Genomic DNA, 13,241 nt, shown 5'->3' with positions numbered 1-13,241 from the left:
GCTAGAAATTAAAAAGACGGAGAAAAATTAATAAGAAAATGTTATAGTATTCAGTTAAACACATTACCTAATCATCTGATGAAATATCCAGGATAACAATTTTGAAATCTCAAATAGGTACTTTAACTAATATATAAAAAATCTAATTCTTTAAATAGGTAATCATTAGTTCTAAAGATAGTTGTGACGGGTATAACACAAAGGGAAATTAGTTAAAAAAAATTCACCGTTTGATCAATTTATTGAAATCACAATCATTTATATTCACAAATAAATCAATTAGTTCCTAGATCACACTGTATTGGTCAATTACAATTACTATTTAAATGATGTATCGGAGTTATAAGTAATACAACTGGGTTTTTGAATTAACAATAAATATTTATCTAATCACCTATTATTGCTTTAGTCGTTTGTATTGTAAATAATATAAATAAAACATACATATACTTATTTCAAAATCACGTGGTTAGTTAGGTATCTAAAGATTGTGTTAAAATATTTCAAAAACCCAATGTCACTGAAAATACAAAAGGGAAAGCAAAGCTTACAGCCGAGCGAGCCAACGTGAACAATAAATTAATATATAGGATCTACTCGTTCGCTTCACTTTATAACATAGCCGGCCCATGCTGTAATTCGCACAAGGCTTATAACATGTATACGCGTAATAATTTGAGCACATGAAATATAAGGCACATAAATGAAGACAAAATATCAAGATGTACTTAAATCACAATCAACCAAATCAACTGAAATATTAACGATTAACTCAAATCAAAATGAAATCAATTGACGAAAATTATTAGAAAAAAACACTTCAGATACTGCATAATGCATATAAACTACATTATTTTTCACCTGGATACACACCAAGTCCGCACTATTGACATTCAACAAGAAACACTGGGAGAATACGGACCGACTACTACCCCATTTAGCTATATTATGTATCTCACAACGTAATCGATTAAACGTGTATATATTTTACTAAAAATTGTTGTTAGCATTAACAGTAAACAAACAATATCACTATCATTATAATACTTCTATTTCGCTTCGTTTGTAAGTTATTTGAGGCTAAATTTTCTAATTACATAACAATTACTGGTGCACCATTTGTAAGTATACATATTGCACGGTACAGTGCAAGCGAGAATTTAGTGCATCTAGCTATCTAATTATAACAATTAAAGGCTCGATTTTATGTCGCTCTCAAATATCAAAACGATATCCCATCGTTTTTATTAATAAAGTCATGTTTCGACGAACATTCGCCGTAATTGTGCCAATTTTTGAGTGAATAATCATTGTGAAAAGCAATTAAAATCCGCTTGCTTGTAAAATAATTTTACAGAATTAATAATATGATTAAAGCAGAGGACGAGAATACATAAAAAATGCATGTCATATTAAAAAAGGCATAGAATAGCACATACATTCAATATCAAAATGAATGTCAATCTAAAACTGTTAAAGTTTGTAAGCAATGGCAAGCGGATTTAAATTTTGTCTTATTCATAAGACCCTTTACAGGCTGGATTAAAAAAAGTAATGAAAAGTCAGATTTTTAACTTAAAATAATAATTGAATCTAAATGATCAAGTCAATTGTTTTTGTTAGGGAAATATTGAGATGGTTTTGAAAGTAAGTTTATTTTCGCATTTTAGCCGCATTGTCTGCGTTGTCCTTCAATATTTTCGACTTGAGGTGATCCTTGTATTTAAGGATACCGCCCTCCCATTTCGTAACAGCTCCATTTTCACAGATCCAAATCTCTTCGGCAACCTAGAAAGTTAAAGGAGGTAATTAAAATCGTGATAAATACAAAAATATTGATTTGAAAGGGGGTAGAACTCAATACCAATGTTAAAATATTAATATTTTTCTGCTACTTATACACTGCGACCTGCTACAAAAAAAAATTGTGCGATTTATGTTGACTTAATTACACATCACTATATTAGCAGTTACCTGGTTGATGAGTCTAAAGTCGTGGCTGACCAGCACCATGCCGCCATCGAACTCGTTAATAGCATCACCGAGAGCATCTATCGTCTCCATGTCCAAGTGGTTAGTGGGTTCGTCCAGCAGCAGCAGGTGCGGGGTCTGCCACGCGAGCCACGCGAACACCACGCGGCAACGCTGACCGTCCGACAGCTGGCGCATCGGGCACACCTGCAATGTGGAGACCAGTTTAGTATCCAAGATCTAGTGGTTGAACTTCAAAGGGTTATCGTCTTCTCACAACGAAATAGTAGCCACTGCGGGCGGAAATTGGATGCACTCAGCCAAAGACCAGGTTGCATAAAAAAATAAATTGCACCTAATTGTAATTTAACTGTATTGTATGGAAACAATAAAGCTTATTTGATTAGTATGTGGGTTACACCTAGAATGTGGGGGTTGAGTTTAGTATTAGAGTTGATTTATGGAATGTTGAACACCTAGTCCTGTAAAGGATGATTTTCGCTACACCATATCGCAACCGGGCCGTACTCTGTCCGGGGCTCATTCAAACATTTTTGTTTACTTTTTGTATGAAGTGATATGAATTATGAATCATGTCTGTGCCATGGTTAGGCATGAGCCTAACCATGGCACAGACATGATGTGCATGTGAATGGATATTGTTTCATTTGTTTCACGGCCCTTCCTCGGCACGGTTTAACGTGAATCGAGTCCTAACGTAAGGCGCGCCGCACACCAGGCATACATTTGTATCTCGATAATTGTGGCGCCACATTTGAAACGCGACACATTTATCGCCCCCATATATTTGTACGCGAGCACGCACACCGAGGAAACATTTGTAGCGGGCGCACTTTGTGGCGAGACGTTGTCCGCGCTACACGAATTCAAGATCGAACACGTTCGTTATTTGTGGCGCCACACCAAGAAATCGTCGTCATCAGACGATGATGTCGACATTCTCAAAGCGGTGCCACGCTACAACTGTGCTTCCGATGTGCGCATATACAATACATTTGTAGCATTCATACCCAGTGCCCTGGGTATGCTTAAAAGCTGAATTGTAGCGCATTGATTGTGGCGACGTAAATGTTCGATGCATGTAGCATGTGGCGCTGGTGTGCGGCGCGCCTAACACTACCAAAGAGTGTTTAAAATCGGTTAAATCACTCATTATTTTATTTTAAACTAGCGGTCCGCCCCGGTTTCGCCCTTGGTAAATATTTACGTTTTCTCTACATAAGAACCATCCTCATACTTCAAGGAATATAATAAAAAAGAATTAACGAAATCGGTTCAGCCGTTCTCGAGTTATGCGCTTACCAACACATTTTGTGATTCATTTTTATATTATAGAGATTGTATCAATAGAATTATGAAATTGGTTATTCCAACAAAATATATTAATTACCTGTTGTCTACCAGTGAGCCCGTACCGTCCGATGATCTTCCTCATCTCCTCCCGCTCCCGCACCTCGGGGAACTCCTTCATCATGTAGTCCAGCGGGGACAGGTCGAGGTCCAACAGCTCGTGCAGGTGCTGGTGGTAGCGGCCGATGCGCAGGTGAGAGTTCTTGCGGATCATGCCCGTGGTGGGGACCAGCTGGAAACGGTTTTTACATTTTAATTTGAAATTTTGTCTTTTGGGTCCATTTATATGGGCGACAAGACAGTAAAAACAATTTTATTTACTCAATATAATCAAATTAATACCTAAAGGATACTGCTACCCAAGGCGGTAACGGATAATCCGGTTTGTATAGGCATTTATTAGCCATTTTTTCAAAATTGTGAAACAATAAAAATTTTAATTTAATTTTTTTCAAATCGTAAACGAGTTATGTGCATTGACATAAATTAATTTTAATAAACACTCACATCTCCATACAAAAGTTTGAGCAGCGTGGACTTGCCAGCCCCGTTGGGGCCGACGAGCGCGAGCCGCGTGTCGAGGTCGATACCGAACTCCAGGTTCTTGTAGATCCACGGCCCTTCGTCCGTGTAACGGAACGCCACATTCTACACAATACAAAATATTAACAAGATATTAAATAAGATGATAAAATACAACACAGATAATTTGAAATATCGAATGTTGACCAAAAAAAATGTGTCGTGTCACATGTCAGAAGTGAAACTTCTTTGGCAAGATTATAAGATACCAATATCGTCGCCTTCATCTATGACGTGAAGGCATTGCCATGACACGACCTTGAAATTTTACTCTCAACGCGCCTAAAGAAGTTTCACTTTAAAAATATTATTTTTTGCATTAGTGAATGAATAAAAAACATTAAAGTAAGTAATTCCATACAAGTCTATTCTTTAACGTTTCAACAAAATCTTTTTAATTTTTTTATGTACAATGAAATACAATTTACCTGGACCATAATAACGGGTGGTGGCACTTTGCCGCAGGATGGGAAGTAGAAGTTAAGAATTTTATCGTCCACCACCTTCTCAGTGAGCCCTTGAGCCACCATCTTAGCGAGAGTCTTCTCCTTGGATTGCGCCTGACGAGCCAGTTTCGCTGAACCGTGACCGAACCGAGCAATATAGTTCTGTGGAATAAAATTGTATTATTAACCCTATTTTTAAATGCTGTGATGGAAATACATAATCAAAAGTTGTTTTAATGTTGTTAAACTCATAAAATAATAATTATTAATTACATACTACACAAAAATATTAAAATAAATTGTATTTGATTTAATAAACTGTAAAAACTTCGAAATCAATCATAAACATACAAGACACGGACGGACAATATCAATATGTATTAATTCCATCCACTTTGTACAAAACAGTACCTATTTATAATTGTACAATAACATTGCATGTTGTGTTCACTAATTTAAGAAATTACACCATGAATGTATCTGATTTTAAAATATTGTGTCTTTGTGTATGTCTATGTGTTAATTTCAAGATGAAATAAAAAATAACACTTTATTATCTGTACCTTCATATGCGCGATCTGGTCTTGCTCCCAGTTGTACTGTTTCATCTGATTCTCGAGCAGCTCCATGCGCGTGCGCACGAATGCCTCGTAGTTACCCGTGTAGTACTTCAGCCGGCGCTTGCTCATGTGTATAATGTTTGTGCACACGCCATTCAGGAAATCTTGCGAGTGTGAGATCAGTACTAGAATCCGTTTATACCTGGAAGAATGAGTAGTTTTATTTAGTTGTTTAGTTTGTTCCATAGAGACTGTATTAATAAAGTAATTGTGTTCATAAACGTAAGGATCCCATATTTAAGTAATTTAGAATGTTCATCTTCCATAATGGTAAGCTGTATAGTGTGAAATGTTTGAGTCGTAAAATTTCAAAATATCCGAGTTCATTTTAAAATATTTAAATAGGTCAACTAAATATAGGTATATCAATACTTTAAGCTTATAGACTGAGAAATTCATAGTTTGCATGTTAAATAGTTTTTAAATAAGTTAATATAACAATACCTCCTACATACAAAGACATACATTTAAAAGACAACACAATACAAACAAATGACTATAATAACATTATTTGTGTAACTTATTAGCATTCTCTAAGTAATAATATAACTTACTGTTTGAGTTCCTCTTCGAGCCACACACAGGCGTCAAGGTCGAGATGGTTGGTGGGCTCGTCGAGCAGCAAGAGGTGAGGCTTCACGTACAGAGCGCGCGCGAGAGCGATACGCATACGCCAACCTGTGGGATACGGTTATTTTATTGGTTTGTATTCGATTTGAGGACAGCATATTATATCAATTAATTTTAGAGATAGGTTGTTGGTTATTTTATAGAAAGAGGCTTTATTGTAAAAATTCTACGCTCTATGTTATTACATACGAAAATATCCCAAATTTGACGCGTCAGTTGTCAACTCAAACGTCTAATCGTCGAATAGCACGCTATCTGGCCATTGGAGCAGCAGATAGATTTATTCCTCAAATAACGTAGTTATTCGATAGATAAGTCCTATTTGTCTATTGAAAAATTGAATATTTTGTTAACTGAAGAATAAAGTCTATCTAGCTGTTTATCTGGGCATTGAAAAATCGGCCCTTAATGAAATTGTCATTATTTCATGCCTGAACATGCTTAGCTGTCGAATACTATAAATTTCCTTTGACTCGTGGCGCATTCGTTCGTTGTTTATACGACGTTTGACCCAACTACCCTGATTTTTCTAATAGGTAGTCGTTGACTTGCTGCGTTTTGTTATCAGCTATCTACATCAATTAGGTAGCTGTGTAGAATCACAGTACATTCTTATTACATTAAAACTAATATTTAAGCCGGTCTCGCGTGTTATTTCTTATATTACATTTTCTATGTTGAAGTGTAGGCTTTGTTTTACTTCGCATTTGTATTCATTCCATGAACATTGAACAAATTAACCGTTTTCATTAATTTATGGACTTACCAAAGTTTTTATTCATTAAAGCCATATACCATAAACATTTAATTAAATTTAGTAAATAAAATTAATTTTCATTCATCACGTCCACATTATAACATCCACATATTATAATTGCTATAATTCTGTTACTATTAACTTATTAAGTAGTTATTGTTATATTTAGCAACATAATTACCTCCAGAAAAGTCCTTAGTAGCCTTTTGCTGCATTTCCTTCGAGAAGCCAAGACCGTGAAGGATGTTAGCAGCACGCGCCTCCGCGGTATCGGCACTCAAGTCCTCAAGACGATCGTACACGTCAAGCAATTGTTCCTGTGATTCTGCAACAATACATTTATGAATACAGCACCAATGTAGCGGGAAACATTTATTCTTATATTTTTATTATATTTTATTTATATTATATTAATTACTATTTATTCTTATATTGACCTTATATTTGTGATAAATAATTATATGGATAAAATATTGTCTTATAAATCATAATACAGAATTGAAGTAACACTAGAAAATACCTCAGTCATATTTCTAAAATTGTTCTAACAAATATTTTTTATTGTATTTATAATCTAGATAAAATATATTTCCTGTTTGCCCTTTTAAATGGAAATTTTATTATCTGGCAATGAAAAGATAAATAGCTATTTTAAAATAATGTTTAAGTGTATCTTCTAAACAGAAGAATTGATTCCCATTGTAATTTTCCATAAAACCAAATGCATCTAGTATTGCTTAACTATGTTAAATTTAACAAAGCTTATCTGGGTCATTTCATTTTCTTTATTACTAGTCAATCTGATTAGCCGAATCAACCCTCTCTAAATTAATTTTGATAATCGATGCTGTACTTTTTTTTTCGATATTTGATATAATCGATAATATAAATTCCCTTACCATCATCCTCACAGTGGGCTAGCTCCTCAGCCAGCTTTTCCAGCTGTATGCGCTCTTCGTCCACCTCCATGACGCACTCGAGCGCCGTCTTGTCGGACGCGGGCATCTCGCGCGTCAAGTGGAAGATATCTATGTGATTCGGTATCGGCACTTCGCGCCGACCGAGCGCGGCGAGCAGGGAAGACTTTCCTGTAATTGTTTGTTGATTACTTTGTAGTGCCTGTCATGTGAGAAATGCAGTTCATGGACCCTCTACACAATGGGCTGCGTTGGGCCAACAAATAATCGCCGACGCTTGCCGTCTACAATAACGGTCGATCACACGACACATAGGCTCGCTACACTGTCGTGATATACATAATGAAGGTCCATCAAATAATTTATGTATAAACCACAAAAAATACATAAATCTTTTAAATTCGCAAGCAAATTGGATATAGCACTCTGTGATGTGTGTGTGTTAATGCATGAGTGTAAAACCAATGAGTGTTTGGTTTGTTTCCTGTTGCAAACAAACAAAACTGGCAGGTGGTACAGAAGGTGATTACCCTTTTTTTTTTATTTACAATATCTTGATGTTGAAGGGTTTGTGGCAAGGTGATTACCCCTGGACATGTCCATAAACAAAATTGATCAGTGAAACAGATGTTAAGTACATTTGCTCAGTCCTACACAAGGGACCAAAATGAAGAAAGCAATTGCAATTAAATTTTTAAATTTGCAGTGCAAACATATTATTAACATATTGAATTTTATATTTAAACAAAATATATTCCTAATTAAATCATATGAATAAAAATATTAAATCTAGCTGAGCTGTGCAGTTTCAAAATCAAGAATTTATATAGCTCATGTATTATACTAATATATATTATGTTACTATAAAGTTTCATCCAGTAGTTTTTTTGTAAAACAGTAACAAATATACAAACATCCAACCTCCCATACTTTGCATTTATAATATAATAGGATAGGATATATTTAAATTTATTTTGAAACCTATTGAAAAGCAATGCATTTAAAATTCAACAACTCTACAAGATAATCAATGGACACATGGGAGTTTTACCGCACTTATACAGCTGCACATTTAAAATAAAGTCCCCATACTAATTTATATAACCTTTCACGTTCCACAGTTCAACCCACATGCCAATTATTATCTATATACCATATTTATAGACACTTTATACATTGTACTTACATTCTAGATCTATGATTTAGGGCTGATTTTTCAATCCTTGGTTAAAACTTATTCATTGAATAATGTAATTAGAAATCCAGAAATATTAACAATAATAATAAGAAACTTATAATATGAATAGATCCTGACTTCATTTCTCAACATTGCTATCATGATAATATATTTGCTAAATAAATGAAAAGTTGTTGAAAAAAAAGTATATCTTTTTTAATTACAAAAAATATTTTTAATAGCATAGAAAATTTCGCCAAATCACATAAAGGTTAAATAAGTCATTTGCATAGCCATAAATAAGACATAATACTACAAAAGAGAAGAGATAAGTGGGCATATAATCATGACCATTATTGAAACCAACCTTTTAAAAATGTATTCAATGCTTCAGTAGGTAGTCACAAAAGGTTGACACAATTATAGAACAAATTGTAAAATCAATTCTGTCATCATAATATTAGAAAGTATCACTTTTGTCACAGAATAAAACTAATTTGTTGCAGTTACATACAACTTATAAATTGGACATTGAAGACAAAATTAATTGTATTTTCACGCTTATCTTATAATACAGTACTGTAGTGGTTTGAAGTAATTAATCAATTATTCTTTAATATGATAAAGACTAACTTGCAATAGCATAGAAGTAATTAAAATCAATGTAAAAAATATTATTGGTCATAACAATTTTCAATTACTAAACATAAAATATGTTTAATAGATAATTAATTCTAAATGTAGATGAGAATATACATACCACATCCATTCAATCCCACAAGGCCATATCTTCTGCCACAGTTCAATTCCAACAGGGTGTCCTGTAACAGTTCACTTCCATAGAAAGTGATGGAGAAATTAGCTATCTTGATGTCCCTAGATCGTGGATGGACGGCCAGAGTACCAGTGCATGACCTTGCTTCAGAATTCATCTTTGCTTCAGCTTCCAACTTGAGACATAATGCCTCTGCAAAACAATAAGACAATAGGTCATTTCATCAACAATAATTTATGTTGTTTATTTTGTTTTTTTTTTACAATTTGTTTTCAAACACTTCTACTTATTTTAGGTGGATACAACGAAACCAAATAAAATATACGCTATAGAAGTGTATTATTTCGCTTTTTTAAATTAAAAATAAAACATAAGGCGTGACTAAATTACCTTCAGCGGTGAGCTCACGTTCTTCTTTAGTACCGTTGGTGTCTGCACCATTCTGATCCGCGTTTACTTTCGCGATGGGTTTTTTATTTCTATTGCTCGCTTGTTCTTTTTTCTTTTGCTGTGCTCGTTTCTTCGCGTCAGATGGCATTGTTATATATGTAACCTAAACTGGAAAATGATTTCCATTAAAAGTTGCACGTGAACAGTTCATGTTAGTTACTTTATGAAACCGCATTACACAGCTCGTTACACACTTAAAACAATGTTCAGATGATTCATAATTTTAGATTTTATGATACTGATTACTTAAAATTTAGATCACTCTAAGTTCAAATTAACACCTAACTTATATTTTTCTCAATAAAACTTGTAAATGAATTGAATACCTATTAATTTCATGCGACGATAATGAAGTCAACCGCGTCTACACGTGCTGCTTATAAAAGAAAGACAATTTAACAAAGTCACTGAATTGTCATCTAACTGTCAAATATAAATGTCTAACTTACCATGAACAACAGAGTATTTAATGTACCACAGAATATATATTTATGAAACATGGATCGCAAATTGATCACAAACACAGAACAGTTTCTGTGAAGCTGTGATCACAAAATATAAATTGAATTGAGCACGCTGCATTCATTAGTGTATGTTTCACAGTTTAGTATCTTGAGACTAAAACAATTTTGATACTAGCATTTTACATTATTAAAGAAGTAAAAATAAACAATTTGGTTTCTTATCTACAGGGGCCTCGGACACGATCTGTGATCACAGATACATAGTTAGATCTTTTAGCCTTCTTCTACCAGACATAATAATATAATATACAGCGTATGAGAACTACAAATAATGCATTGGGTGTATTTTGTGTCCTTTGTACATTATTTCTAATATATATAAATCTCGTGTCACAATGTTTGTCCTCAATGGACTCCTAAACCACATAACCGATTATAATAAAATTCGCACACCATGTGCAGTTCGATCCAACTTGAGAGATAGGATAGTTTAAATCTCAAATCGTTGAGAAAGCAGGCGAAGCCGCGGGCGGTAAGCTAGTATTATATTAAAATTCTCGTGTCACAGTTTTCGTTGCCATACTCCTCCGAAACGGCTGGACCGATTCTCATGAAATTTTCTGTGCATATCGTGTAAGTCTGAGAATCGGCCAACATCTATTTTTCATATGTAGGTACCACGGGCGAAGCCGGGGTGGACCGCTAGTAATTTACGGGCCACAGCCACGAACGCTGCCACGCGAAGCTAGAAGCGTGTAGCGTGTAGCGTGTGGCCGCCACAGGCGTCAACCGTGATCGGCAAATATCACTTGCCGATATTGATGTGTCGGCAAGTGATATTTGCCGACACACCAATCTTCGTGGCGGCAAATATCACTTGCCGGTGGCCCATGTGCGGTAGGCCTTAAATCAAGTATCACAGCATCACGTCCATTGGAATTCTTCTGTTGGGAGAAGCGGAAGATATTCAAACTATTGATTCTATTCTATATTAACATTAGGTATTATCCATACTTATATTATAAATGCGAAAGTAACTCTGTCTGTCTGTCTGTTACTCAATCACGCCTAACTACTGAACCAATTTGCATGAAATTTGGTATAGAGATATTTTGATACCCGAGAAAGGACATAGGCTACTATTTTCCCCGGGACATAGGATAGGTTTTATCCCGGAAATCCCACGGGAACGGGACTATGCGGGTTTTTCTTTGACTGTGCGGGCTAAGCCGAGGCCGAGGGCGGAAAGCTAGTTAACTATATTTGATGTATGATGGTGGGAATGGAAGAGGGGTAATGTTACTCCTCACCACTTCCAGCAGCCGGAAACCTGTATTATTGTTTGTAAAAAATTTCGTTTTCTTTAACATGTATAACTACTAGTGACAATAATTGGTTTTCTGATAGATCACGCGGGAACTGCAGGCCCACATCAATGAATCATTTTTTATACGGAAAAAGCTTAAGCGAACCTAAGTAGGTATATGAGAGATATCACAGAGAGACATCAGAGAGACCTTATAAATTATTATGAAAAAAAATATTTGCTCAAACAAAATATTTGTATAAAAATTTAATGTTTTATGTTATAATAATAACCAGTGCTAGCTTTGGGTTAAAGCACGACGAGTAGCTGTTACTCTTGAGTCTAGGCAATAAATAAGAGCTTTATTTTCTTATAAACGATGGCACTCACGATTTTCTTTTCCAATTCTATATAGACTACCTATAAAAAAGTACCTTGTTGTGCTTAGGTGTGTATGTAGGATTTAGGGTATGTTTAAAACGTCTTGGGATAAAACAATTAAAAGCATTTAGAGGAAAATTGATTTAATTATAATCAACAAACAATAATTTATTGCAATATTTCAACAAACATAATAAGTTACAGTATGCACTTACAGCTAAGGCTAAGCTTATTATTGAATAGTTTCCAAGCAATAAATTATTTCGTACACATGTTAACATTATACAATTTGAAGTTACTCATTGTTATTGTTGATTCCACCGTTATTGCATATTAGAAATTTTGGAGTTAGGCGAGAAACATTTTTAAATATGCTGTAAAAGGCACCATACAGTGGTAATTGCTCCTATAATTATTACATCCTGATTAAGTAGTTGAAATAGCCATGCCACGTTTATAATGAAATTCTTGCTCAGGATGTCTTCCCACTTATTCTGACACAGTATGGAACAAGACATTTTTTTAGTTCTAAATAGGTACATCTATGATATTTATTAGGGACACCGTAAATTGAGTTTGTTATGTGAGAAGATAAAAATTTGAAATAGATTTTAAGAATGAGAAAAAGTTAAGCAACGAGACTATTTCAATAACTAGGTATTATTAATCTTCAACATTGTTTTAATAACTATTAAAATAGGGTCTTTTCATAAATATTCTTTAAAACACACATTTAAATGAGTTATATAATGATAAATAATTTTTTTTATATTTTTATAACTTTATTTGGTGATAACAGACAACAGTCAATCATACACACAATCAGGCAGATTGCTTCATCATATTAAAAATACGCACTCATTCAATAATTTAATTGTTTTAGGGATACGTATATATTAAAACGTTATTTTGATTACATTTTTTAACTGGCGTTCGATGTTTAGTAAATGTTTTATATTGCTTCTGTTTATAGTAAATTGAGTAATTCAATTAATATCACTAGACCAATTTTCATCCTAGTTACAAGAAAATTATTTAATTGTATACTCTTACTTAATTTGGACTGTTTGTTTTATCTTAGTATATAAACGTAATCAAATTTATGGTATTCCTTCGTTCGTTACTAAGTACTATAAAACAACCTTGATTCCAATTAAAAACAGTAAAATACAACACAAAATATCACACTTAATAACTACAGTATAATAACACAATATATATTAAACGAGTATATCCCATAAGACAGCAATAGCTATAAAATGTTGCTAGAGACGAGAACAGACCATGGTAATGTAATTATTGCTTTGATGAATTATGTACCTAGGCTACAAATTATAGCAAAATGTATATAAAATATCAGATTACAGAATCGTAATGATGATCGATCGATATTT

General features: G+C 34.0%; 1 protein-coding gene across 2 annotated transcripts; it reads right to left on the bottom strand.

Annotated features, from left to right (window-relative positions):
- Positions 1-225: 225 nt before the first annotated feature.
- LOC123705474 (ATP-binding cassette sub-family F member 2) lies at positions 226-10,110 on the bottom strand. 2 transcript variants are annotated; one of them, XM_045654256.1, is made up of 12 exons: positions 10,023-10,110; positions 9,637-9,799; positions 9,232-9,438; positions 7,277-7,465; positions 6,559-6,702; positions 5,545-5,668; positions 4,934-5,132; positions 4,353-4,532; positions 3,850-3,990; positions 3,383-3,574; positions 1,975-2,178; positions 226-1,788 (listed from the first exon to the last, which is right to left on the bottom strand). In XM_045654256.1, exons 2-12 carry the CDS (start codon positions 9,782-9,784, stop codon positions 1,654-1,656), a joined length of 1,863 nt encoding a protein of 620 aa, XP_045510212.1. In that variant the 5' UTR covers positions 9,785-9,799; positions 10,023-10,110; the 3' UTR covers positions 226-1,653. The 2 variants fall into 2 exon arrangements, with proteins under 2 accessions (XP_045510212.1, XP_045510211.1); XM_045654255.1 differs by having other exon boundaries at positions 9,637-9,804; positions 10,023-10,085.
- Between the last annotated feature and the right edge of the window lie 3,131 nt (positions 10,111-13,241).

The sequence above is a fragment of the Colias croceus genome, chromosome Z (genome assembly GCF_905220415.1).
Source record: "Colias croceus chromosome Z, ilColCroc2.1".
In the NCBI taxonomy this organism is placed as follows: Eukaryota; Metazoa; Arthropoda; class Insecta; order Lepidoptera; family Pieridae; genus Colias; species Colias croceus.
This window is presented reverse-complemented; position numbering and strand designations above follow the sequence as displayed.